General features: G+C 55.1%; 6 protein-coding genes across 6 annotated transcripts; 3 read left to right on the top strand and 3 right to left on the bottom strand.

Annotated features, from left to right (window-relative positions):
* Positions 1-319: 319 nt before the first annotated feature.
* On the top strand, positions 320-3,424 carry HER10_EVM0002220 (helicase associated domain-containing protein). Its single transcript, XM_035471941.1, has one exon. The coding sequence runs from the start codon at positions 374-376 to the stop codon at positions 3,371-3,373; it is 3,000 nt and encodes a 999-aa protein (XP_035338066.1). The 5' UTR covers positions 320-373; the 3' UTR covers positions 3,374-3,424.
* Positions 3,425-4,086: 662 nt separating this feature from the next.
* On the bottom strand, positions 4,087-7,242 carry HER10_EVM0010993 (uncharacterized protein). Its single transcript, XM_035480436.1, has one exon. The coding sequence runs from the start codon at positions 5,624-5,626 to the stop codon at positions 4,520-4,522; it is 1,107 nt and encodes a 368-aa protein (XP_035338885.1). The 5' UTR covers positions 5,627-7,242; the 3' UTR covers positions 4,087-4,519.
* Positions 7,243-10,633: 3,391 nt separating this feature from the next.
* On the top strand, positions 10,634-12,022 carry HER10_EVM0003189 (uncharacterized protein). The gene has a single exon (XM_035472873.1). The coding sequence runs from the start codon at positions 10,903-10,905 to the stop codon at positions 11,542-11,544; it is 642 nt and encodes a 213-aa protein (XP_035338158.1). The 5' UTR covers positions 10,634-10,902; the 3' UTR covers positions 11,545-12,022.
* A 318-nt stretch (positions 12,023-12,340) lies between these two features.
* HER10_EVM0006310 (uncharacterized protein) lies at positions 12,341-14,581 on the bottom strand. Its single transcript, XM_035475899.1, has 4 exons — positions 13,902-14,581; positions 13,526-13,817; positions 13,126-13,358; positions 12,341-13,048 (listed from the first exon to the last, which is right to left on the bottom strand). The coding sequence occupies exons 1-4, from the start codon at positions 14,138-14,140 to the stop codon at positions 12,571-12,573; spliced, it is 1,242 nt and encodes a 413-aa protein (XP_035338433.1). The 5' UTR covers positions 14,141-14,581; the 3' UTR covers positions 12,341-12,570.
* Positions 14,582-19,156: 4,575 nt separating this feature from the next.
* Positions 19,157-23,178, top strand: HER10_EVM0013375 (uncharacterized protein). Its single transcript, XM_035482736.1, has one exon. It carries the CDS (start codon positions 20,262-20,264, stop codon positions 22,779-22,781), a length of 2,520 nt encoding a protein of 839 aa, XP_035339102.1. The 5' UTR covers positions 19,157-20,261; the 3' UTR covers positions 22,782-23,178.
* A 206-nt stretch (positions 23,179-23,384) lies between these two features.
* Positions 23,385-25,958, bottom strand: HER10_EVM0012729 (uncharacterized protein; the record flags this gene model as incomplete). The annotated part of the gene is made up of 3 exons (XM_035482117.1): positions 23,385-24,786; positions 24,901-25,077; positions 25,129-25,958. 3 exons carry the CDS (start codon positions 25,956-25,958, stop codon positions 23,385-23,387), a joined length of 2,409 nt encoding a protein of 802 aa, XP_035339036.1.
* Between the last annotated feature and the right edge of the window lie 114 nt (positions 25,959-26,072).

Genomic DNA, 26,072 nt, shown 5'->3' with positions numbered 1-26,072 from the left:
GCAAACCAGCTGTCCCAAAATGTAAAGTTCCAACGTGTTAAGAAGGGAGCTACGCAGGTCCGATAAGACATGTTATCCGAAGATAGTCATTGGGCGCTGGCTTCTTTGCAGCTTGTGCCCCACTCTCGTGGCTAAATTGTGTGGGGCCTTCTGAAGTTCAGACGAATGCGCAGAGACACACCAGGCACGTTAACTGCATGAGGCCTCAACCTTCATGACTTGACATCGTCAGGCCTATTCCAGGCTTCTTGTTGATCAACTTCTTTCCGGACTGCCAGGCCGAACCCCGAAACCTTCTTTCCGGACTGCCAGGCCGAACCCCGAAACCTCATAGAAGTTTACATCTCATACGTTTGGGTTGATACATACGACCATGGCATCAAAAAAGTACGCCTTCCTCCCCATGGAGGACGACGAGGTCGGTCCCGCCAAGGTAGTCAAGGACAAGAAGAAGCACAAATCGCGCCATCGCGACCGTTCGAGCGAAAGACACCGGGATCGCGACCGCAGCGATAAACCTTCGAGAAGACGATCACGCTCCAGATCACCGGCCCGACCCTCAAAACAGTACCGCAAACGAGACGCAGACGACGACGACAGGTGGGCGGACGAGGAGCCACCGTCGGAACCCGAGGAAGCGGACGGCAATGACGAGCCCGAGTTCAAAGAGTCTGCGTCGAAGCGGGTAAAGCTTAGCCACGATGATCGCTATCGAGACGCGGACCTGTCGGACGGCGCGAAGGAGGAGCTGGAGCGTCAGCGCGACATTGAGGAGCGCGAGGCCTTTGCGAAGCGGTTACGGGAAAAGGATGACAAGAAGTCAAAGACGGCTGAGAGCCGACGGCCAGAGGTGGATCGCAAGGCGAACATGGAGGATCTCCGCATGAAGAGTCGACAGATGTATCTCGGGAAACGAGAGGCTGAGAAGCTTGCCCTGCTGCGCAAACAGGTCGCTGAAGAGACGGAAGAGTTGAGGAGCGGCGTGAGGCTATCGGAGCGGGAGAAGGCTGAATTCACCAAGAACCGCGAGATTCTACGGCTAGCGGAGGAACGCCTCAAGATTGATGACCACAAGGATGGGTACTACATACCGGAGGACTACATCACGGAGAAGGGCAAAATCGACAAGAAGAGGAAAGAAGATGCGATGTACAAGAGATACGTGGAGAAGGATGAGTACGGGCAAGAAAAGTTCGTCACGGAGCATGAAGAGTGGGAAAGGGAACAGGCCACCAAGGCCAAGGCGCAGATTCAGAGGTCGGAGAGAGAGAACGACGATTACTCCTACGTCATGGACGAGGAGCAGTACATCAAATGGAACTTGGGATCAAGTATGCCTGGGGAGGGCAAGCTGACCAAGGAGCAACAGTTCCTGGCGGCGCAGATCGAGGCAGCAGAGAAGAAGCAGCTCACAATCCAGGAGACGAGGAAGAGCCTGCCCATTTACGCATATCGAGATGACTTTCTCGCGGCGATGGAAAAGTATCAGATTCTGGTTATTGTTGGAGAAACAGGTTCCGGAAAGACGACACAGTTACCGCAATATCTACACGAAGCTGGTTTCACCAAGAACGGAATGAAGGTCGGCTGCACGCAGCCGCGTCGTGTTGCTGCGATGAGTGTCGCTGCCCGTGTGGCAGACGAGGTTGGCGTCAAGGTCGGGCAGGAGGTCGGATACTCGATTCGTTTCGAGGACAACACGAGCGACAAGACGATTCTGAAATACATGACGGACGGCATGTTGCTGAGAGAGTTCATGACTGAACCTGATCTTTCCGGGTACTCAGCTATCATGATTGACGAAGCTCACGAGAGAACTGTCCATACAGATATCTTGCTTGCTCTGGTCAAGGATCTGGCAAGGGAACGGCCAGACTTGAAATTACTGATTTCATCAGCGACGATGAACGCCGAAAAGTTCGCCGCTTATTTCGACGATGCCCCTATTTACAACATCCCCGGACGAAGATACCCAGTTGACATTTACTACACACCAGCACCAGAGGCCAACTACTTAGCAGCCGCCATCACCACAGTCTTCCAAATCCACACAACGCAGGGCAAGGGCGATATCCTTGTCTTCCTCACGGGTCAAGACGAGATCGACGCGGCCGAACAACAAATAGTCGATACGGCGAAAAAGCTGGGAAGTCGCGTCAAGGAGCTTGTTGTCTGTCCAATTTACGCCAACTTGCCATCGGAGTTGCAGGCAAAGATCTTCGAACCGACCCCAGAAGGTGCTCGCAAGGTCGTTCTGGCTACCAACATCGCCGAGACCAGTTTGACAATTGACGGTATCGTCTATGTCATTGACCCCGGCTTTGTCAAGGAGAACGTCTACAACCCCGCCACCGGCATGTCAAACCTCGTCGTGACGCCCTGCTCAAGGGCGTCCGCGAACCAGAGGAGTGGTCGTGCCGGTCGCGTCGGACCCGGAAAGTGCTTCCGCCTCTACACAAAGTTCGCCTACATGAACGAGATGGACGAGTCGCCCATGCCCGAAATTCAGCGCACGAACCTGAACGGCGTCGTCCTCCAGCTCAAGTCGCTAGGCATCAACGAACTCCTTGACTTTGAGTTCATGGACCCGCCGCCGACCGAGGCCCTCATCGGCGCCCTGAACCAGCTCTTTGCCCTCCAGGCCCTCAACCACAAGGGCGAGCTTACCAAGATGGGCCGCCAGATGGCCGAATTCCCCACGGACCCGATGCTCGCCAAGGCCGTCCTCGCCGCCGACAAAGAGGGCTGCGTCGAGGAGGTGCTCTCCGTCGTCTCCATGCTAAGCGAGGCCTCGGCGCTCTTCTTCCGCCCCAAGGACAAGAAGATCCACGCCGACTCGGCGCGCGCCCGCTTCACCGTCAAGGAGGGCGGCGACCACCTGACGCTCCTCAACATCTGGAACCAGTGGGTCGACAGCGACTTCTCGCCCATCTGGTCGCGCGAGAACTTCCTGCAGCAGCGCTCCCTGACGCGGGCGCGCGACGTGCGCGACCAGCTGGCCAAGCTCTGCGAGCGCGTCGAGGTCTCGCCCTCGAGCTGCGGCGCGTCCAACCTGCCGCCCATCAAGCGCGCGTTGACGGCCGGCTTCTTCCCCAACGCGGCGCGCCTGCAGCGCAGCGGCGACAGCTACCGCACCGTCAAGAAGAACGCCACCGTCTACGTGCACCCGTCGTCGGTGCTCATGGGCGTCGACCCGCCGACCAAGATGCTCGTGTATTTCGAGCTCGTGCAGACGACAAAGGAGTACATGCGCAGCTGCATGCCCATCGAGAGCAAGTGGCTCGCCGAGCTGGCGCCGCACTTTTACAAGCAGAAGGACGTGGAGGCCATGGAGGAGAAGAAGATGCCCAAGGCTAGGACTTATGATCGGTAAAGCAGTCGTACTGTGTGTAGAGATTTGGTGGACGGGTTGAAAAGAGGGGGGAGTGGGAGACGTTAAAGGTTGGGTTTATGGAATAAAATGATCAACTTATGATACCGTATAAAGCCATTATCTTACCCAATTGATTATTTGCACTCTATTCACTACCTCATCTCAAGAAAAAAAGAGTCCTGCGTACATATCTTGATAATTAGCATGAGAAGAAACGTGGGTTTATAGTGAATCATGACATGGTACTAAAAAAGCGACGAAAAAAAAAACTTGGTCTTGCACATGCGAGATCAATTACGAAATGCCAAATCTGAGCCGTTGCCAACCGACCTAGAAGAAGATGAAAAAGACAGACTGTACAGTATGTGATCCCCACCCTCATGACAGCCCGACCTACGGCTGAGCTAACTCCTCACGATCCCAGAACTCTACCTAGGTGTCCGAAGAAATAATTGAGAAAATTTCCTTCGGCGACACGTGGACTACCTCAGCCGTTGGCGCTAACTTGTTCATTCGGACGGTTTAGTACGCTATCAGGATACCGAACGGCCCTCACACTCAACGTACACCAATGACATGTGTTGGGCTACTTCACTTGCAAAATTTCGTTTTCACAAAGTCATCTCACATCAGTCTGTATTCTCGCCATCTGGAATTCTGCGTACGTCCTTGTGAAGAACATGATGATACAGCTGCAACAGAAAGGCATAAATCGCTGGGCGTAGGAGTAGGCCGATGGGGACGGAAGATGTTCCCGATTCGAAAGGAAACTACCAATCACGCACATGCCACACGTATAGCGCTCGTCAGATTGCGATAAGCACATGATATCAATATTTATCTTGCTTTGCCCAACTCCAAAATCGAAGCCTATCGAGGTAGAAGAAAAACGCATGTGAAGAGAAGAAAAACACGTTTCCCTCCCTCTCTAATTCGATGAGCTAGCCTCCATCAACGAGTGCTGGCCCAATCTTCAGCATTTGAATAGAAGAAAAAAACGACAAAAAATCAGTGGTGAAAAGAAAAAGTGTCATAGAACGTCCACTTTGGTATCAATGGTTTCTCCGGTTTGCCTCCGACTCCGTAACGTAAATTTGTTTTGTTTTCGCTTCAATTTTCATCAAACGTCCCGTCATGGTCTTCTCCTTAACGTGATGGCCCCTCGATCGGGCTCGTGGGCAAGCTGCGGACCCCGCTGAGATCCGTGCTTCCCGTGCGCCTGAGCGCTTGCGACATCGTCTCAATGTTGAGCTCGCCGCTCATGTTGAGGTTGTGATGGGACGAAATTGGGCTGCCAAGAGATTTGCGTCCGGGGGACATTTCCAGTCCCTTCACAGACGCGGGGTTGCTTGTTGGCGGCGAGGTGCCCGGTCCCTGAGAAGAGACTGGTGATCGGATGGGTGAGGGCGAGCGGGCGTTGATGGACGAGAGGGACGTCAGCCCAGCGACATGAATGGAGTCACGAGAACCTGCTGCGCCGCCGTGGCCGCCCTGCTCGGCCTGCACGACGTCGGCAAAAGAGATGAAGCTCAGCCTGCGCACGTCGGCATTATCGAGCGCATTGTAGTTGGAAGCGTCTTCGCGATCCGCAAATGCACGGAGCTCATCGGTCCATGATGCAGTCATAGAATCGGGAGGGTGAGGTGTACCGTTTCCGTTGGCGCCGGTGACAGCTGCTGCAGCTGGTTGATGCTGAGAGTGGGTGACAATCTCGACGCTGTTCGGATCAAGGTGGTCGTTTGTGATGGCTTCGGATGATGCGTCCAACACGGGAGGGATATGGTTCTCGGTCTGAATATGCGACGGAATGGCAGGCGATTGAGGCTTAATTGACATGTTGTCGACATCTCGCTCGAAGATCTGGGAGCCCGCCGGGGATGGCACTCGCGGGGACGTAGACATTCCACGGCTTGGCGATGAAGGGTGCACGTAAGGCGATGTCGTAGACCGAGCTGAAGCTCTAGAGGTATCCCGTGTCAAGTAGGGGTTGCTGGTGACGGTCGCTGCAGGTTTGGCAGACGACGAAGACTTGTTGGAGACATTTGACTCTTCCTTCTTTTTGCCGAGTCCGAACAATCCGCGCACCTTGTTCTTCACGTCCTTCTTCGTGTTGTCCGATTGGGGCTCATTGTGGCTCGAGGCGCGGGGCGTCGCATCGCCGCTTGTGGTGCCAGCCATATTGTGAGCGACGACGGCGGGGTGCTGTACGATCGTCTCGGCGATGTTGTTGGGGTTTGCCTCGACTAGGCTCATCTTGATACAGGGTTGTTCGAGTCAGCGGTGTTGGTGGTTTTGGTGTCTAAGAGGTGGGATGCAGGTGGATTTGCTGACACAATGGTATAGGGTGGTTTCTGTGGGAAAAGGGACCAAGAGTTAATGGAATGTCTCTCTTCAACAAGCAGGGACCCCGAGGTTGGCGTGATGTTATGTAGGCCCCGAGGAAAGAGAGGGGGGAAGGGACGTGGATAAACGAAGTCTGGGAAAACAGGTGGTGGGGGGACAAATAGATTGGCTTTTGGTGACCCTGTGACCCTGACGTATATTCCCGCGATTCGCCCTTTTGGGGTCACTGCAAGGGAAGGGGAAAGTGGAAGGGGGTGCAAGTGTGCGAGTGCGGTGATTGATTGTCATAGGAGCGTCCAGTCGGCGAGGCAGAAAAAAAAAGAGCAGCGCATCGGCAGCAGCAAGCAAGCAATACATGCGCACGCCGTCCGCAGCAGGTAACAGCGCCGCCGCCGGAGACACCCCCGGCCAAGACAACCAAGATGTTCTTTTTTTACCTGAACGGTACAGAGGGTAGGTACATGGATGGGGTTGGGTATGGGTTTGGGGGTGGTGGACATGGGATATCCGAAGGGTGGGATAATAGTATCGAGATGTACATACCAGAACGATTCAATAGTAGAGCAGCGCAACACCAAGGGGGAAGAGCCGAGAATGTGCGCAGTTCCCCTGCGTGCAGAACTTGGGGAATGGAAGCGGACTAGCCGTTGAGACTCGTGAGCGATGGAGAAATGGGATGATGTACACGGAACGGCGTTGGTCTTTTTTGGATTGATGGCGTTGTTGGAGGAGACGGCAGTCAGGTGTCTGTCTTCGCAGTCCGTCTTAGTCTTGGTCCCTTTTAGGATCGTCTGCCGCTTTGCTGTGTCACTTTTTGACTGTGTCTCTTAGTCGAAGGCGACGAAGAGACAAGTAGGAAGAGGGGTGACCGAATCGCTTCTCTGCCGTGGGCACGCAGACCACGAAATGCAGCCAGTAGTCTCGTTCGAAAATTGGCGCTCGATAAAGACGGCCTCGAGAAGCGGTCCCTGATTGACGAGCGAGGATTTAGGAAGCTGGGGGGAGAGAGAAAGGCGGGAGCGTGTGACGCAACAGGTCCAGAGGATGAGCAAGCGGATTGGCGGTTTCCTGATGATTTGACCCCTGCTGCAGGAGCCTTGTGGTGCTGATCTGTAAGAGAGGCCCAGGCCTGGGTCTGCTGTGCCTTGCTTGTGGTTGTTGGAGACCTGGAGATGCTCCGTAAGAGATGAGTTCGGTTGGATGAGGTAGGCGGGTTGGTCCCGTTATTTGGTGGATAAGATGGATTGCTTTTCTGGTCTCCGGTGAGGCGGATTGCGGGTGCGGTGCTGGTACAGTAGATGCGGGCAAGGCGGTGGACGTCTGTCTGGTGAAGTGGTATCGAGAATGCTGGATGCAGCAGATGCTACAATAAGATACGGGTATACAGATTCATTCGGGCATGGAAGCGTCAGGAAATGTCAATTTAGGAGCGAAAGGAAAGAAAAGGATGGGGAAGGGGCAGTTATTATCGCCTGTCAGGAGCAGCTTTCGCGTCGCTTCTCGGCAGTCAGCGGATCATGTTTTTTCGGTCCATTTACATATACTACGCTCTACGGAGTACCTAAGGTAAGGTGAGGAAGGTAAGTATGGATATGTTACGGGATACTTTGGTTTCCCTTCCTTTCCTCGCTCTCGCGCAGGTTCCTGATTGCTTCCTGCCCAACGCTGCTCCGTCAGCTAAGAGAAACTAAAACGTTCCCACCAAACGATCAAAGGGGAACAGTCAACCGTCAGTCACCCGTCCACAACGCCCACTTAGTACTGCGTCCCTAGGTACGAATACCTCAGCAGCTTACCTATGAAAAAAGGGGTGTCCCCGTCACGTTCCCACGTCGCAACGTACCCGACGTCTACGTCGCCCGTCGCCAGCCCCGTATCTCCCAACGTTGTTTAGAGTTTTTGCATTGACGTGATGCCGCGCCGAAGGAAGTTGCTGCGGGTGACATGTCTGGCCCCCCTTCCTTCTCCCTTCCGTCACCACTCACCACTCACCACTACCTACTGCCTTGGTATACCTCGCAGCAAGTACCGTTGACTGCACGGGTTTCTACCCAAGCATTTACCCAAGTATCTACCCACTATATCTTGTAAGGCGAGATACTGCGAGCCTCACTATGTATTTGCATTGTTCCTTACCTCACTCTGTTACTTCCGTGCCGCTTATCCAGAATGACCATGACAAACCATCACAGCCCAAGACACCCAGGAGAAGCCTTAGCAGAGAGCCCGATATCTCCAAAGGCGAACCGGACGCGATCTCATCTCGCCTCTCATCTTTGTCACCGACAGTAGTGTAGCTCAGGCACCGCGTCACGTCTTCTCCAAATTGTCCCCCCTAAGCTTTCTTGGTTTAGGCCCAGGTCAAGAAAAGAAATCCTCCGCTAGCCCCCCCGTTGACTTCCGCAGCCTCCGATGGCCCCTCAACCGGCGTCAGGGGGAATCTGACTAGGCATACATTTTGTATGGTTTATCATGCTGCACTTGTCGAAACTCTGTCCGGACACATCCCCGTTGGCCTTGGGGAGGACTGTTGAATGCCCTTTCCCCCTTCATCTGCGGACTGTGCGACCGCGAACCGATCGGCGGCCGTAAAATCGCATCTTACATACAGTCGGTTAGTCGCACAAGCGACGACAGCGATGAATGGATACGCGGGGAAACGAAGACGACCGTCGACCATGAGCGGTCGCCCGGCGTTCCTCTGGCGTGTCTCGAGTTCCAATTGGGATTACATCGGCTGACTGTCCGTGTGTTTCGTCCGTCCGTATCCAATATGTAATCTGTTTGGGACGCCCGACTAAAGTTCTCGTAGCTTTCTTTTCTTTTGCTCTTCCAAGGTCTAACTGGATATCACCATTAATCTCACACGCGTCCTACAGGAGCTCATTTCCCTGTGCCCTCCTGACCTGAAGGGGCTGAAATGTCGAATGCGACCCGTTGACTTTCTTGTCGTCTTCCAAGTTACCCGATTCGGACGCATCGCCAAGTCTTCCCTTCTCCCTTTAGTCAACTTTCGGTAGCCGTAGGGACAGCTCAGCCTAGTCTCGACCCTGGACCCCTTCTCTTTCACAATGCAGCACGCAGTAGTGACTAGAGATTCGATGTCTGAGACCCCTCAACGACAACTTTTTTTGGTCTCGGTTTCTGTCGGGGCGTTGTTCACTGAGTTGAACCCCCGTTATGATCCCCATCATCAGTCAATCCCCAGTCCGCATTATCGTGTACGATAAGTCGGCGACTGCGGAATAGTAGCTCCATCCCTGAGTTTATTATAGCAGAGTCAGTTGACTCGCGTATTTCTCTTAAAGTGTTCCCAGCGTCACAGCCCATGAACCTCTCGGAGATTCCCCCCGTCTGAAGTAAAGCTACTCAACGACCACCGAACCCCTAGTACCCTTGTCTCTCGGTCTCTCTTGTGTCTCTGGCTTCTCTGCTCTTGTATCCGAAAACGCTGACCACTCTACATCCTTGATGAGGGTTTGTTTGATAGCTGGTGGAACATGGCCGAAGAAACGACAAGGATCGCCCCTCTTCCCTGTTCAGACGAAAAAGTCGGGACTCGGGAAGCATGCAACAGAGAGGCGTCAGAAGACACCTAGGTTCTGGCGTTCTTGGTTCTGGCTTCTGCCAACATTGAGCTGTTCACGCCCCCAAAAAGTTCTTTTCGTTCCCTGTTTTTGGCTTCAAACTGATCCCCCATCCAACACTCTCTCCACCCTCCCACGTCGTCAGCCTCGGTCGCGGCCTTCTTTCTTCTTTGACATGTTTTTTCCCCACGGACTCTGCATCAGTGGTCTCCATCACATCTGAGGGGTTTAGAAGGAAGCATTAAGCTCGCAGGAGTACCCAGTCACCGAACCCGTTACTGGGCCAGCCCGTAGGCGCTCGCGATTTATTCCCTCAGAAAGAAGAGATCTTCCAAAAAGCGGTCATGACAAAGTAGAAAAGATGCCAAAACCGCACAGTAAAAAGACTCCTCTTCTGCCGCCTCGTTCTCACTTACCGCTCACTACTCAGCACCAAGGACCCCTCTTTGCCTTCTGCACTGCCTGTACTCTGTAGACCCTCTTGCGCCGGCAAGGCACGAATCCCTGCGTAAATCGGGCTTCCCGCCTCGCTTTACACTTGGTCCCTGGAAAACCCAGGCCCCATGGAAAGCACGTCACTGCCAATTCTGCATAAACAACACCAATGCGTAGAATGGTAGTAGAATCTTTCCAACAGCTTCTGATGGGAAATATGTCTACACGTGCTATTGCGGAAAATAACGCATTGCAATGATGCCTTCTTTCTCTTGGTATTTCTTGGGAAAAACACTACTCCACGTAACCACCTCCCTTGGCGCATCAGATGCTCTCAACAGGGCACGAGGAAACTATAGCAAAAGCCGACGGGAGCAACACCGTTGCCGCGGCGCGGTTGCGAGATGCTTTCCCCGAAACCACAAAGTTGTCATTCTTGTTTTGTTTGCGTTTAACCTTCCTTCTTGCTCTTTTCGCCTTTTCTACCTTTCACTGGAGCAACCGACAGCGAGGATCGGGGGAGGTAACGCGGAAGGTAAAGGGGCGCCCCCGGAAGCTTCGCAGACGTCACCGGCGACGCTGCGCTGGCAGACAAAGCCAAGGAAACCTTGATCCAATCAGTTCCACTTTCTCGGACCAGCCCGTTTTCCTTGGTGTCTCCAACTTTCCATCCTCCGTTGAGTGCTTGACACGTGATATGTCATGTGATACTATCGATAAGAGCGAAGGCCAACTTGCACTGAATGCCTGAGGCGTGACTGGGGAACGCAAGGCGACAGCAACTTACTTACCTAATCATTGGAGCGTCCCTTTTGGGACAGCTCGCTCCACATGCTGTATTACCTAAGCCAAATTTCCAATCGGCTGTTCGAAAAACTTCAGATCATCGCCTCAGGGTCTCCCGAACAGCATCGCGAAACAGCTTCCCCCGTAGCACGCGACCAACTCATCAAAGCCTTCCCCCCCAGCGCCGCAGTCGACCCGTCCGAGACTCGCGCCGAAGCGACGCTGGCCGTGCTGTCACACACTCTCTCAAGAAAACCATTCAATTGGCCATCTCAAGCTCCTCCTAACCGGCGTCCTCGAAAAAAGTGAACGAGAGAGACCACAGCTACGGAACACGGAACTCTTCCCAAGCTTCATCATCACAACCTACAACCGACAATGGAGGCCAGGACATTGACAAGACCAGCCGCCACGCTGGCATCCCTCCTCCGCCAACAAGCAACCACCACCACCACCGCCGTCCCCCGAAGAGGCCACAAGACCTTCTCCCGCACAAAGCGCGCCCTCAACATCCCTCCCCACCCCGACTTCCTCCCCTCGACCCCATCCGCCGGCGACACAATCATCTACAACCCGCCCTCCGCCGCCCCCTCCGTCTACCACACCCCCTTCAAGTTCCTGCCCGCCTCCGACCCCCGCCGCCGCGCAAACCTCTCCGCCCTCTTCGCCTCCGCCTCCTCACAAGCAACATCCTCATCAAAATCAACAACACCCCTCCCCCCGGCCCTCAACGTCCCCTCCCGCGGCGCCAACCCGCGCTACCACCTCTCCAAGGACGACGTCGCCGAGATCCGCAAGCTCCGCGCCCAAGACCCGGACTTCTGGTCCGTCTCGGCCCTCGCGCGCAAGTTCGACTGCTCCGAGACCTTCATCACCATCTGCACGCCCGCCCCGCGGGAGCACACGCAGAAGCTCGCGCAGAAGCTCGAGGCCGTCAAGAGTCGCTGGGGTGGTATCCGCACAAAGGCCCGCGAGGACCGCTCGCGCAGAAAGGAGATGCTCTTCCGGGGTGAGCTGTAAAAGAAGACGGACGCAAAAAAACCGAAACGAATTCTTACTCGGGGAAGGGTAAAAGCTGGATTGCTTGGCAACTTGGGACGCCTGAGTCTGTTATTGTACTTTTGGCGATGAGATGAGAAGCATTGAGGGGAAGACCTGCTGTTCCGAGGCCTCTGCGTGGGAAAGCTGGGGCTCTCTGTACCACCAAGGGATGAAAAGGGGGGAAGGCGGCCCAAGGAGGGGCGAGACGTATGGCACATTTATTCTCTGTACCATCAAACCATTAGGGGCGTGTCACAAAATCGGCTGGGAGACATGTAGGATAGAGGCAGGTCACGATACGCGGAGACCGAAAAAACTCCCAAACAATCTGTACAATGAAAGAGAGATAAAAAAGATCAGGGGCCATAGAAACTCGTGTATAATTCTTCTACCAACTTTCGCTATCACACGGCATGAATCACTGGATGCTAGACGTCTTTAAACCTTGACTACCCCATATGGCTCATCTCTTTCTCTCACACCTGGCTTGGCTGTTCCACTTGGCTCACAATAAGCCACACTCAGACTCCAGTTGACATGAGGCCTAAAAAGAGTTCTCCACCGGCGTAGCTACATTTTTGGTGCTGAAGCTGGAATTCGAAATCGGGCACTCGCTCAGCCTGTCGTCAAGTAAGGCTGGTAGGCGAATCAATTGATTGTTTGCCATTAACCACTCCACCTTCCAGCCACCTTGTCCCGAGCCCCCGACCCAGAGGGGCGCCTGCTTGTGCTGGTGACGAGAAATGACTTGACGAGACCTATATATAGCTTCTTATGTCGATATTTCATGCGTATTCATGTGGAATTAACGGCAGGTTGGCACTATCAAACTTTTTCTATCCATCTTCTACCCGGCAGCTATTTAGCTTGCCGTCTCAGTACAAGGTCGAGTCCATTCCTGCGTCGAGGCAGATTCCCCGATGGTGATCCCTAACTACCTTTTCACGAATTAAGAGTTGTCATCAAATCATTAAAAAGCAAACATCCCGAAAGAAAGGCCAGCCCTCAAAGCTGACGCATCGTAACGCCCGCCTTGTTCAAATCAGCCTCACCGGGAATGACTCTATAGCACCAGCCACACCAACTCCGCCTGATGCCCTTCACCTCTCTTCCGAGGATGTTGTGATGGCTCTTCTCGTCGTCCCACTCGGGCACGCACGCACCGACTCTCACCATGCGGACTAATTTGGTCTTCACGACGCCTCCAATCCCCTCAATCTCGTGCCTCTCGTACCCGGGGCCGAGCTGGGGACTCGGTGTGCGCTCATATCGCACAGTGTCGAGGTGTACCTGGTCCGTGGCCGTCCACAGGTTCGCGCCGGTGACGGCCGCGTCCTCGGCATCACAATCCGTCTCATTCTCACGCTCCTTAGCGCCGGCGCAAGCGGTCTCGCGACCGCAGATGACGCCGCGGTCGCCCTCGCCGATGCCCGTTCCCAGGCCGCCGAGGACTTCTCCATAGTGAGCCCGCCATTTCCAGATACTATGGCGGAGGGTGAACATTAGCAAGAACAGGCCTTGTGAATCTTCAGCATAGTGAGAAAGGAAGGAGTCTCATACCGCTGGTAGTCGTGATCGGCCCCGCGCATGCTCCGCCCACAGGGCTGACACAGCCAGACGCCTTCGACGTCGCATCGGCAAATCTCTCGTCTCACGGCATCGTCGAGCAGAGGTGTTTCTGGCTCTAGCGCGTGATTGACGAAAGTTGCGATGGGGGCCTTGGTACAACATTGGCACAGCCTACGATGACGCTCGCGGAGAGCGTTGGAGGCTGGCGGCTTGATAGCGCAGTTCTGTTTATAAGTGTCAGCAATCAATTTTACTTGGCAAGCTCTCTATCCTCCCCGGGCCATTGCCTCAAATGCTCTTGGTACCCCTTCCCACCCTTTCACGCCTGTAAGGGAATCGCTTCTCGGTGGGATGGGGCCAAGAGCATATGGCAAGGCATAGGACGGCATACCCTGCACACGACGGTCTTGCACCTCCTACACTCCGTCACCAGGTCTCGGGCACAGCTGCCGCTCTTGCCGTTGTAGTTCCGGCCATCTTCCATGTAATACCAGTTGCCGGCTCTCGCACGAAAGCGGAACGTGGACTCTGGGTCGACGGGGACGGCCTCATTGGAGCAGTGCAGCGTCGAAGAGAGGAGGATGGAGCGGTATTGCAGCAGACCCTGGCGGACCTGGCGCGAGGTGCGGGCGAGACTGTCGAGGGTGTTGAGATCGATGTGTTCAGCTATTGACATGACGATGCTGCGGGAAAGGAGGGTACGGTGTCAGTCGTGGTATTCTACAGCTACATGCGCGTGATACGGGGGGAGAGTAAACGGAGCTTACGGATAGCAGCCAAAAGCCTCAGTAGCAGCACTCTGAAATGTCGGTGTTGGCTCTGGTACGGGAGCCGGTGTCACCAACGGGGCCGGGCCAATCGCCGGCTTCTCAAGCATGTGCTCGAGCTCGCGACTGCTTGAATCCAATGCATCAGTCGCGACAGCAGCGGCAGTTGCCAGGCGGCGTGCCTCGAGAACGTGAAGGGGCTCCATGTCCTCGTCGTCTAGATCAACAAAGACGACCATGGTGGGCAGGGCCGTCGCGTAGGCGGGCAAGGGATCTATATGATTGAATTCGACCGTCAAGCAAAAAAGCTCAAGCTTGCGTCGCCGCCGATCTTGACTCGGTTCCTGAGACCCGAGCCGAGCTGAGCTGTGGTGATGGATGGGCGGGGTGGGGTTGGAGAATCCCCCGATGCCGCAGCTTTGGCTTCGTTCCTGACCGGGGGGGCCAGAGGATGGATGACGCAAGGTAGATCTCGGTAGATCTTGTGGATACAAAACGGAGAAGACGGTGCAAGCAAGCAGGAACTGATCAAGATTAGTGAATGGAAGGAAAACTAAACAATAAGAACGTCGGTTCTCGGTTCCATCGCAAGTTGACGATGTCAAAGAGATGGCACCGAAACGGCAGGTGATGGAAGGATGATGTTGGACACTGCCAGGGGTGGGGGGTTGAGGATGGGGATGGGGAATGGGAGGGTCACAGACATTGGCCCAGCTGGGAAGGTCTGCGCCAGATGAGATCAGCACAGTCAGGCACAGGACCTCGGATGGAAGAACACCTGAGCCACGCTTCCACTTTCGTCACCAAAGCGCACAACGACGACTACCTACAGCACCAAGCCTATTCAGATTCACAAAAGCCATGCTCGAAATGAAAGCCGCAAACCATCGATTGACTATCATCGCCGTATAATTCACAGCTGAATGTACAAGTGTCGCCCAAGCAGGAATGAAGCACATGCGGACTTCACAGTTCGCACTATCCGTGACGCCGTCGACGGTCGCGTTAGCTCGAGCGCGCTGTGGCTCTGGTCACAAGGAAGCTTCAGCACTGGTCGAAGCGCATACTGTGCCCTTTGGAAACGTCTAACGCGCAGATTGCGTGCTGCCCACCCACTTGGCGGCGGGGCATCCCCCGAAATCCGGAAGCCGATACCCCACACCGAGCGCTCGACTACCGAGCCCGTCTTCGGCGATGATCACCCCTTCAAATTCTTTTAGCTAATATTACCGATATTCCGAGAGGAATAGTCTGCGAGATGGGCTAACGTATTCATTGATCTCAATGAAGTTTTCGTCCTGTCACCTGCGTCTTCTTTCTGGGGTTAACTCTATTTCGACTCCTTTTACCACAATTACCCGGCCCGGTTCTGGCTCCGAGCTTTCGCGGAGCTCCGGCCCGAGCGCATTCACCGGGCCGGTGATATGTCTCCACTCGCGACCGCAATTTATAGGGAACCGACACGGAAGACGACTCCGATCGCGACCGCCTGGCAGCTTTACAGGCCCCGGAAATCCTCTGAGCAGAGCTTTTCTCACTCCTCCCTAATATTCTACGAATGTTAGAGATGGCGCAGACAATCTGGCTGCACCATCTCACAGGTCAGATACTACAAGCACCGCACCCAATCACTGCGCGTCAAAACTGTAGAACGTTTTCACGCCGGAGGTTGGCATATTGAACATCGAACGACAAATCCGGCCTTTATACTTGTTCTCGGGGTCGTTCATCAGGTCGATGACGATAACATTTCTGTGCTGGGTCCTGGTGAGTTTGGCTGGTAATTCGTCGGTGGTGTATTCAGACTTTTGACCCCGTGGTCCAATCCTTATGCTGCTATTAGCAAGTCTCCATTGTCTCATCCTTACTTGTTTTGTACTTTCATTGGAACAACATGTGAGGATTTATATTGGTCAGTGTGTGGTACAGTCACTTGAAATACTGCAAGTGCTTGGAGTGCATCAATATTGCTCCAAGATGTCGAAGGCAGACTCGAATGTTGAATCAACTAATAAACCCAATTCCTACTTTGTATCCAAGTTTGGGCTGACATCTTGACGAGTATCATCAGTTGACTGCCGGGTGTGGTGATGGATCTAACAAAACATGGATCAAAGGTGGGGAGATGTCAAGTCTTGAAATGCCTCAGTTTAGAAACTTTGGTTAGTGAGCACAGCTGTTTGGTGAGAGGTCCTCTTTGACAGCAGGCTTCGGCAGCAGATCTGTTGACAGCGAGTATATCTGTAGTAGTCAGCGGTTAAATCGGCCGGCCACTGTACATTAAGCATTCAGCAGGTTTCAGTGTTTCCTATAACATGATATTGCCAAGTCCAGTCAAACCTGCTCAGAATCTTGACGGAATGCTCAACACTAGCAGAGCCACAATCTAAGCCTCAAGACGGCACATCAAAGGTCTCGAGGGGGTGTGCAAACAACCCAAGATCGATGATGCAATGCCGGTTGGCTGTGCTTCTTCCAAAAGAAAAAACACCTCACCAAGAAAAACAGGTGCGGAGGTTCCAGACTCGATCATCAGAGGGCGCAGCAGCACAACCCCGGCTCTCACATTCATGCCGGACTTTCGACGGCAGGTTCAGGCTCCTTAGTCTCGCAGATGATCTGCGAACGGGAGGCAGTATCCCTGATTCAGGGTGCGGTGGCGTACACAGGGCTGACGACCCTGACCAGAAGGTCGGTTTCATGGTCTAGACGCATTCTTGTGTTGCTATATCTGACGGTGGCGGTTGCAGAATGGGGGGTTGGGGTTAGGGCGTTACCACCCGCCTCCGCCGCTCCGGAGAGAGCGGGCGACCGAAGACATTCTGGAGGCGGCGTTTTCATCCTCATGATGGCTGAGCTAGTGTCTCTCGCACTCTGGATCTCTTGCTGTCTCTCGCTGGGACTACCAGGCCTGGATGAAGCATAGCTTGTCAGAGGACTCGCCGTGGGTTCATCCTGAGCACAATCGACAGCCTCTTCCCTTGATGATGCTCGATCTAGTGCCGTTCCCGCTGCGCGCCTTGCGAGGCAGGACCCGTTTTGATCAGGTCTGGCGGGATGTCCTCGGGGCATCTAGTAGAGTCAATGACTCTAGTGACAGCCTGACAGACGAAATCCTTGCTCGCGAAGACCTTGACTAGCCAAGAAAGAGAGAGTGAATATCCACAATGGCCCGCTCGCCAAGGATAGCCGTTCACCGTCAGAGTTGCATTAGAGCGAACAGGGCGATTCATCATCGATCCGCCGAGCTAGACTGCTAGTGTAGAGACAGAGGCCAAGAAGTCAGATTCGTAGTCGAAATATCGCGGAGGCCGAGACGAGTCTATACCGCAGAGTGAACTGGTGGCTCAATCTGGGATGATGCTACAAGAACGGTCTCATCCAAAGACGTGTGTGGCCCCTCTGCAATTTTAAACAATCAAGAGTCTTGTTAGGGTAGCCAGGGGACCAGATGGAGGGGAAAGACCACCGAGACCGAGAAAAGGATGCGGCGGCGGAGGAGGAGGAGTAGGGGGACCAGCCAGTGATCTCCCGCATGGGTCGCACAAGCCAGGCCTTATTCATGGTTTGACGTGTGCGCGGGATCGACGAGCGGACCATGGTGATCAGCACAAAATATGCGAGTGAGCGAGGGCCGGCGGGCGGACGAACCACGGTAGTGGTGATGCATTGAAGGTTGCAGTGAAGAATCTCCGAAGGCTGTCGTGAGTTGACTGCCCGGGGGGAGGATGGGTCTGAGAGCTATAATAGATGCGACTCTGCTCTGCTATTCATCTGTCGGCACATGCGAGGGAGGCTCCCAACGCTCCCCGTTCTGTGGTTGTCGTTATGTCATCGGGCCAAAGGTTGACAGGCGATGGGTTGGGAAGGGGGCGGTGGAAGGCTGTAAGTCAAGAGAAAGAGAGTGATCCACAGTCGTCCCAAGTCTGCACGAAAGAAGCCTCCTGTAATTAGCCTTCGTGAAACCAGAGCAGGGGTGCCAGGTCCGGGGCGTTGGACGACATGACATCAGATGGAAGAATCGGGTGTGTGTGTGGGTGTAGTTCATGAGGGAAAAAGAAGGGAAGAGGCGTGCGGTCAAACAATCAGGAGAGACCGACTGCACGTGATCTGGGGTCCTTTTCGTGAAAACAATGAGAATCAGTATTCTGTAGGCGTCTAGTACTAATTGAACGAGGGGTGAAGCCTGCAGGTATGGTAGGGGTGAAGTTGATGGAGGGTGGAAACACTATGAAAGTTGATTGGATGGGTGGAGAATCCGCAGAGTCCAGAAGCCCTGGACTTGGAATCACTGGGAACATCTGGTCAGGGACAACATGAGAAGCGACATTCTACGGATCAAAATCAGGTACCCGTTGGATATACTCCGTACTACAGTACCTTAGTACAGAAAGGGGAGTTGGGACGAGGCTGAGTCCTTCCCCTTTGGAAAATCAGCTGAAACAGGAACAACCAGGTCAGGGGCCTTGACCGTGTTTGGGATGAAGTTGGCGTGGATGCCACTGGAGAAAGGCGCTGGCATCTTCAAACGGCCAAGTGGGACGCAGCCGCAACATTATATAAGCAGAACTGTGCAGAACTGCACATTGGCCCCTCCCGATTGGCTGTAATTCTCCGATGACCACGGCGGCCAGGTCCGATTGATCCTCGACCCCCCGCGAAAATCATGCGCTATCGCTGCCATCCCTTCCTCCCCCGACCCCCGTTCCTCCCGATTGCCCCGATTCTACCCCCGGCCCTTCCTAGCGCCGCTCCCAACTCCATCCCATCCAACGTCCCCCTTCTTCTGGGCACTCAAAGTGAACCTCAACTTCCTCCACCAACTTGCCCCTGAGCCTCCATCCAACATCTCCTTTCACCAAGCTGGTTCCCTGGACCGATCAAGCGAGCAATTCTTCTTTTCAAGCTTGATGCTATTGGATCAGAACATCGGACGGCGAGCAGATTTCGATATTGCCTGCTTCTATTCCTCCTCCCCATCCCCCCTTACGGAGAACACCCCTGAGCGAGAAGAAGTTTTTGCGCTCGAGAACCACTCCCTGAACCCGACTTCCCATCTCCTTTACTCTGCCCACTGTTTCCATCACTTCAAGCTGGGGGTTTCCTTCCTTGTTTGGATGTTTAGAAATTCGAAATGTTGTCGTTTTGAGTGGGCCGAAGAGACACGGCTCGGAGAAAAACGAAAGACGGCAGGACAGAAACGGGCACTTGTAGATCACCAGAGAACTAACGGGAGATCATTCTTGCTCCTGGACATTACGCACATCATCAAGAACGGTACGACATCATCAAGTGATGAAGATTTGGATCTACACATACCGTTGCATTCTCGAACAACATCTCCTCATCTTCTCATGTTCCCATAAACTTAGTTATTGAGCTCCGCTCTTCCATCACCGCTTCTGCACAGAAGACGCGCACGCCTTAATAGTGTTAAGGTGTGATATAGGCTGTAACCTTCGGCCGAATCATCCTAATATGCACATCACCTCCGCCCAGAGCCCACAGACGTCGACGTCTAACCCCCGGCTATCCCACTCGCTATCACCCGTCATCCCGGTATGGCATCACGGCCTTTCACATCGCTTCTTAGCAAACGTCCACCGCCGCCCAGCCCCGTCCACCTACGAGATACTCCTCCCAGGCTGTCCAAGCATGTTGGTGATCCTCCACAGGGCAAATACTCCGCGGGCAAATACTCCATTCGCACCCCCCGGCCAAGAGCCGTCCTCCACTCCCCTCCACCCCGCGGGCCTGCCCCTCTCTTGGAATCGTAAACACCAGACGACGGTTAAGCTCATCCCCCTACCCTAGCCCCGCAGACAACCCGCTCTTCGACCGAACGTCTCACGATGTCTAACCCAAAGCGATGGCGAAGCCGTACTACCGTCAGGCTAGCTCCAGTCTGGTTCAGGAGGCGTAGGTGAGGTGAGGTATCCGTACTGGATAACCCGATCTTTGGCAGTTCGAGAGCGACCCTGGTCCCCGGGAAGGAGGAGCAAGCATCCATCTGGACTAACATGGGCTTTTGGGAGGTCGAAGGCGGGAGGCAAGAGGCAAGAAAGAACGTTTAAAGAAGGCCTCGTTTCCCGTCTCTGGAACGGATTTCTTGTTTCTCTCCAGCCTCATCGCTCTGCATTCTTTGGTGATTCATTTGCCAGTTTCTTTCTTTTCGCTTCCTTCTTTTCCAACAGCATCCTGTCATTCTCTTCTCGGTGCTAGTCGCCCATCTCCCTTGAAGGGCCTTGCTTCAGTCCATTCCTTCATCACCAACGATCCAAACGAAACCAAACACGAACCCCATCCAACTTGCAAACACTTTAGCAATCCGCTAGCTTCACGATCTTTTCAGCAGACAACATGTTGCTCAAGTCAGCCGCCCTCGTCTGCCTCCTGGCTGAGCTCGGTCTCGCGCGCCATCACCAGCACCCCAAGCGCCAGGTCGCACCCTCCCCGATCTTGTCGAGCATCAGCATCCCGCCCCCTCCCTCGACGGGAACTGGCGCTGCCGGCGCCGCTCCGGGCACGGGTGGTCCGACGGGCATCTTCCTCAACACCTCGATCCCCGTCGCTACTCCTCAGGTCACGACCCTCACCGAGGTAGCAACCGTCACCTCTACCCTCGAGAACAACGCCACCGTCACCGAGGTCATCACCACCGAGCGCACCGTTACCGCTTCCGCCCCCGCCGTCATCCAGCAGCCCCAGATCATCATCATCTCCCAGGTCACCTTCTTCCAGTTCATCTCCGCCCTCGGCGGCGCCCCTCCCGCCGTTCAGCAGGGTGAGCAGGGCGGCTTCGTCGTCGGCGGCCAGCAGTTTGGCCAGTTCCAGTCCGCCTGCAGCGCCGCCTGTGGTATGCAGTTCACCCAGTGCCAGAGCATCGCCGGACAGAACTTTGCCATCTCCCAATGCCAGACCCAACTTGTCAACTGCCAGAACGCCGCAAAGACCGCCACCGTCACTGTCTCCGTGCCCGTGACCGTCACTCAGACCGTCATCCTTCCCAGTGGCCCCGTCTCTGGAGGAAGCACCCTGCCCTCTGCCACGCTCGAGAACGGCGGCTCCGTCATTGCCACCACCACTCTGCCCCCTGACTCTGGCGCCACCATCGGTTCCGGAGGCGTCAGCTTCGTCACCGTTCCCGCTACCCCTGCTGCTCCCCCCTCCCAGACGCCCGCTGCTCCCGAGACTCAGGTCTTGACCACCACTCTCCCCGCCAACCCCGACTCGCCCTCCGGCTCCCCCATCGTCTCCGTGATCACCATCACCCGCCAGCCCGGTTCTGAGCCCTCAGTCACCGGCGGTGCCTCCGAGCAAGCTGGCTCTGTCGAGACCTCCGCAGTCGTTTCCACCCTTCCTCCCCAGTCCGAGGGCGGCGCCCCTGTCGTTTCCACCATCTACATCACCAAGACTGCCGGTGTTCCTGTTGCTTCCGGCACGGCCGTGAGCTCCGTCGACGCAATTGCCAGCGGCTCCGTCCAGACCTCTGCCGTCGTTTCTACCCTCCCTCCCAAGTCCGAGGGCGGCGCACCCATCGTCTCGACCATCTACATCACCAGAACCGGCGGCGGCGATGTCCCCGCTGCTTCCGGTACAGCTGTCAGCTCCGTCGATGCCGTCGCCTCCTCCGCGGTCATCACTACCCTCCCCGCCCAATCTGAGGGAGGCCAGCCCATCGTGTCGACAATCTACGTCACTGCCCAGCCTCCCGCTCCCTCCAACGAGCCTGGTGCCTCCGGACAGGGCGGCGAGGTCGTCACTTCTGCCATTGAGACCACTCTTCCTCCCCAGAGCGCCGGCGGCTCCGCCATCATCAGCACCGTCTACGTGACTGCCACCGTGTCCGGAGGTGTCCCCGTCGCCTCCGGCACGGCCGTTAGCTCCGTCGATGCCGTCGCCAGCTCCTCCGCCGTCGTGACCACCCTGCCCGCTCAATCCGAGGGAGGCCAGCCCATCGTCTCAACCATCTACGTCACCGCTCAACCCCCTCAGCCTACCGGCGGCAGCGGCAACGGCAACGAAGGCGGCGCGGCCTCAGAGCAGGGCGGCGAAGTCGTCACCTCAGCCGTCGAGACCACCCTCCCTCCCCAGAGCGCCGGCGGCTCAGCAATCATCAGCACAGTCTACGTGACCGCCACCCTCCCCGCGGCCTCGGCCTCCGCTTCCGCATCCATCTCCCGCCCAGCTGAGCCCCCCCGCCCCAACGAGCCCAAGACCTCCGTCATCACAATGACCCTCGCCCCTCCCTCCGGCTCCCCCGTCATCTCCCTCGTCACGGTCACGATCCAGCCCACCGCAGGCCCCTCGGGCTCCGGCTCACCCCCGGCCCAGACCGAGGTCGTCACCTCCGCCCTGACATCCACCATCCCCGCCGAGGGCACCACCCCGCCCCGCGTAACGACAGTCTACGTGGCCGCCCAACCCCCCGCCCCAACCTCCGCCCCCGCCCCTCCCCGCGTCGTCACAGTCACAGTCGGCTCCCTCACCGGCGTCGTCACAATCAGCGACGCAGCTCAGAGCTCCGCCTCCGGCACCACCATCGCCTCGGCTCTCCCCAGCGCCGGCGCGGGCGGTAACACGGGCGGCAACGGAGGCAGCGGCGGCAACGGCGGAAGCAACAACGGCGGCAGCGGTAACGGTGGAAGCGGCGGCAACGGAGGCAGCGTCGGCGGCGAGAGCGGCGGAAGCTGCCCCTCGGCCGCGCCCGTCACCGTCACCGTCAGCGCGTGCCCCACCGCCCCCGTCACCTCCGTCCTGACCCAGACCGTCTCGGTCGTGCCCACGTCCACCCCGGCCGCCGTCAAGCGCGCCGAGGAGGGCAAGCGCGACGCCGTCTACCACCCCCGCCGCCACGGCCATGCCTTTGGCTTCTGGTAAACAGAACGCGGGTGGTGGTAAGTTTGAGCGAAGAGAAGATCATGAAGAGATAGCTGTGGCGGTTGAACAGAAAGATGAAGCCTGGCAGGAACGCTAGCCGCTTGTCGAGTATGATCAATCCTATCACACATTTCTTCTTCTTCCTTCTTCTCACACTCTCAAAACGACATCATGGGATATCAAGTCAAACCAACAAAAAAAGATGACATTGAGAAAAAAAAATCAACAAAAAAAATGGGCATGGCACAAAAAGGGTTCGTTCTGCACATGATACAGATGAGATCGATTGCCTCTTGGCAGACAGCTGTGCTGGGTTCTGGCCGGAGCAAACGGAAACGCAAGGATTGTTTGGACGATTTTGGGTGAAAAGGGTTCATGGGTTGGAGCATCATTCTTCTTTGGGGTTTTCTGTCTTGTCTTCTTCTTGCATTGTACATTGTTTCTGTCCGTTTCTAGAGTAGATAGGGCCAGGTCCCAATAACGGTCGATATCCCACGAATGTCAAAAGGATGCCACAACACTCCCGTTCCAAAGTTCTGCCATGCTGTGTGATGCAGATGCAAATGACAATCTTTCCCCCAAAATGCGAGTAATAGCGCTGCACTACTCATCTGATCCGCCTTCAATTGGATCGCCGTCATAATCAGGTAGCCCTCGGATATTGGCACGTCCATCCTTGGCCTTCTTCTTCTTCGATCTGCCCTTGGGCCGACCCCTTTTCTTAGTGACTTTGTTTACGCTCAGGGGCAAAACTGGTCCAGGGTTTCGGCTTGATGAGCTGGCTAGTCTCCCGACAAAGGTTTTTGGCTTGGCAAACCTTTGCCCCACGTTTTCGCCCAAGTCAGAATTGGATGGTTGTGCAATCGTTGACATAGAGTCCGTAATCTGCGTGAGAGCAACTTCAGATGTTGGAGACTCTGTTGCGGCTTGGGGTATGATTGGGTCCGAATCTTCTGCTATGAAGGAGCCTGCGATGTTTGTGTCATTGGTTTGATATTGGCTGTGCTCTGATTCACAGTCTACGAGATCTCCACGGATAGCCATGTCTGTCTGGCCAGCCTTTGGAGAAGATCTCAGCGATGCCGGAATCAGAGCGCCCTTACTTTGGTGTTGGAGCATCTTGTGTGGTGCAAGCTCTTTAGAGGCAAAGGCCGAGATGGGAGCCACAGAAGGTTGGTAGTAGTCGCTAGCGGAGCTACTTGATGGCCGCAAGTCTCGTACAGCCTCCTTGAGCGACTCTTTGAAAGCAACGTCTTCATCTTCTTCGATATCTTCGCCGAATATGAAGCTCATCCACTCTGTGTCCATGTTTACTTTCTCTGGGCCTGTCACGGGTATAGCATTTCCGGCATCTGTATCTAGTGCCCGAGGGAGAAAAATTGAGGTTTCGATATCCTCGTTTTCTTCGTTGGCGGGCCTCAAGTTTTGCTCACTTGGTTCTCGCTCGTTGTGAGTTGTTTTCTCCTCGCTATCCGACTCAAACATCGCCGGTAGCTGTCGAGGTTCCGCATAGTGGCCATCGTCTGAGCAGGAATCTGCGTGCGCCAGGGATGTGTCCTCGAAAAGCCCCTCTTTATCGTTGTAAAGGTCACCTTTGGGTCGACCAGCTGATAGAGCGGATGATCTGGTCGGCAGCGGAGGTGGTGAGGATCGCATCTTCTCTGCAGTGTCTCTTGGTTTGGCATCATTCTTGATCGAGGTGCCAAAGCGCTTGTACTGGCCAGTTTCTATATTATCCGGCGTTCTGTGGTCCAAAGAAAAGTCCGTAAATGTGCTCATCGGGGGGTGGTCGAATCTTGAACCATGGGCTACCGAGCTGCTTGAGTTGAGGATGTTGCTGACTCCGGGACTGATCTTGACGATCTTGCGACTTGCACTAGAATCTTCCTCGAATGGGCTTTTTGTTTGATCTTCATGAGACTCGATCATCTTTTGCCATCGCTCGTTCTCACTGCATTCCGATGACGCAACTTGCACTGGGTTGCGACCGACTTGACCAATGGTGCTCCCAAACATTTCGGACGCTGGTTTCCCTGATCTCTCGAGCATTACAAGCTGGCTCAGTCGTCGAGGCACAGGATGATGTACCCTAGATGGAGATGATTCAACAAGTAATGACCGACCTTCCTTTTGTAAACGCTCAAGTCGGCTCGGTTCCTTTGGCAAACGCTCAAGTCGGGTCGGGTACCTGTATGACTTGGGCGACATCGAGAAGCTCGGAGGGTTTCCGCGGCACGCAGCACTCTGTCCACGCTTTCGCTGCACCGAGTATACCGTTTCGGACACTGGCAAAGCTCTATAGTCGTGCAATCCTGGAGGAACATAGTCCTGCGCAGAGGTTTGAGACGAGGTTTGGCCGAAGTATTCCGACTGTCGCAAGTTTTTCGACTGGGTCGCAGTTCTGGGAAGACGATTCTGAGAGCTTCTTGCCGTGATCTGACTTCCTCCGCCGTATCGAATATCCTCACTGCCGATTCTGATCCTGACGTCTTTGTCTCCGCCTTGCGTGCTCATGCAGCTTGTAGCTTTGCCTTGTAGTGGCCTCCTTCCATTTCCTTTCTGCTCCCAGAAGAAGCCAGATTGACCCGCAGGATGCCTGTTGCGAAAGCCCCAGATCTGGCGTCCTTTCGAGCTTCCAGCTCCCGAGAAGTGCAGAGGCAGCGACTTTTGGATATTGATCCCAGCCCAGTCGCCTTTTTGTAGCAAGCGATGCCTCTTCGCATCCAAGAGCTCAGGGTCATGGGTAGGAAGCTTTCGTTTCTTGGTAGCATGCTGTGAGCGAGGCTCATGTAGAATGCCTTGGTCTATTGCGACTATAGGTTCCTTCCGCACATGCTGCCGTGGCGAGGTCCACAGACGGTGATCCTGAGGAACATTGTGCTGGTTTTTCTGGTTGTATTGGCGGTGCTGGCTGTGCCGGTGTTGCTGATGCTGCTGGTGTTGCTGGTGTTGTTGGAAGTGCGGCGAATTTTGTGATGGAACTGTAGAGAGGCGCTTCGTAGGATGTGTCGAAGGATTGGCCTGCTGAGAGAAAAAAGAAATAGAGTCGAGGCCGGGCTTGGGAGGACCATGGAGTCCCGAGCGAGCTTTTGCGAAGTACTGTTTTTGTTTAGCGATCTCTGGTTTCCAGCCCTTCCCTCGAGAATGTCGAGCCAAAGCTCCCTCGGTCCAGTTCATGGTATGAGCAAGAAGATGGGTTGCTGGTGTCAGTAAGGGATGAAGAGTTGATTCGTATAGCAAGCAAATGAAGTCAGAGATCACAGCATGAAGCAAAGATGTTTGGTACAGCCC

The sequence above is a fragment of the Colletotrichum scovillei genome, assembly GCF_011075155.1.
Source record: "Colletotrichum scovillei strain TJNH1 chromosome Unknown Contig00001, whole genome shotgun sequence".
Classification (NCBI taxonomy): domain Eukaryota; kingdom Fungi; phylum Ascomycota; class Sordariomycetes; order Glomerellales; family Glomerellaceae; genus Colletotrichum; species Colletotrichum scovillei.
The sequence above is the reverse complement of the archived record's forward strand: the minus strand, read 5'-3'. Positions and strand labels throughout refer to the sequence as shown.

Coding starts and splice junctions, on each gene's coding strand:
- HER10_EVM0010993 (XM_035480436.1), bottom strand. CDS start 5,626: ATGAGCCTAGTCGAGGCAAACCCCAACAACATCGCCGAGACGATCGTA.
- HER10_EVM0006310 (XM_035475899.1), bottom strand. CDS start 14,140: ATGGTCGTCTTTGTTGATCTAGACGACGAGGACATGGAGCCCCTTCAC. Junction 13,818..13,901: donor GAGGCTTTTGGCTGCTATCC/GTAAGCTCCGTT, acceptor CCTTTCCCGCAG/CATCGTCATGTCAATAGCTG. Junction 13,049..13,125: donor GCCGATCACGACTACCAGCG/GTATGAGACTCC, acceptor CCTCCGCCATAG/TATCTGGAAATGGCGGGCTC.
- HER10_EVM0003189 (XM_035472873.1), top strand. CDS start 10,903: ATGGAGGCCAGGACATTGACAAGACCAGCCGCCACGCTGGCATCCCTC.
- HER10_EVM0002220 (XM_035471941.1), top strand. CDS start 374: ATGGCATCAAAAAAGTACGCCTTCCTCCCCATGGAGGACGACGAGGTC.
- HER10_EVM0013375 (XM_035482736.1), top strand. CDS start 20,262: ATGTTGCTCAAGTCAGCCGCCCTCGTCTGCCTCCTGGCTGAGCTCGGT.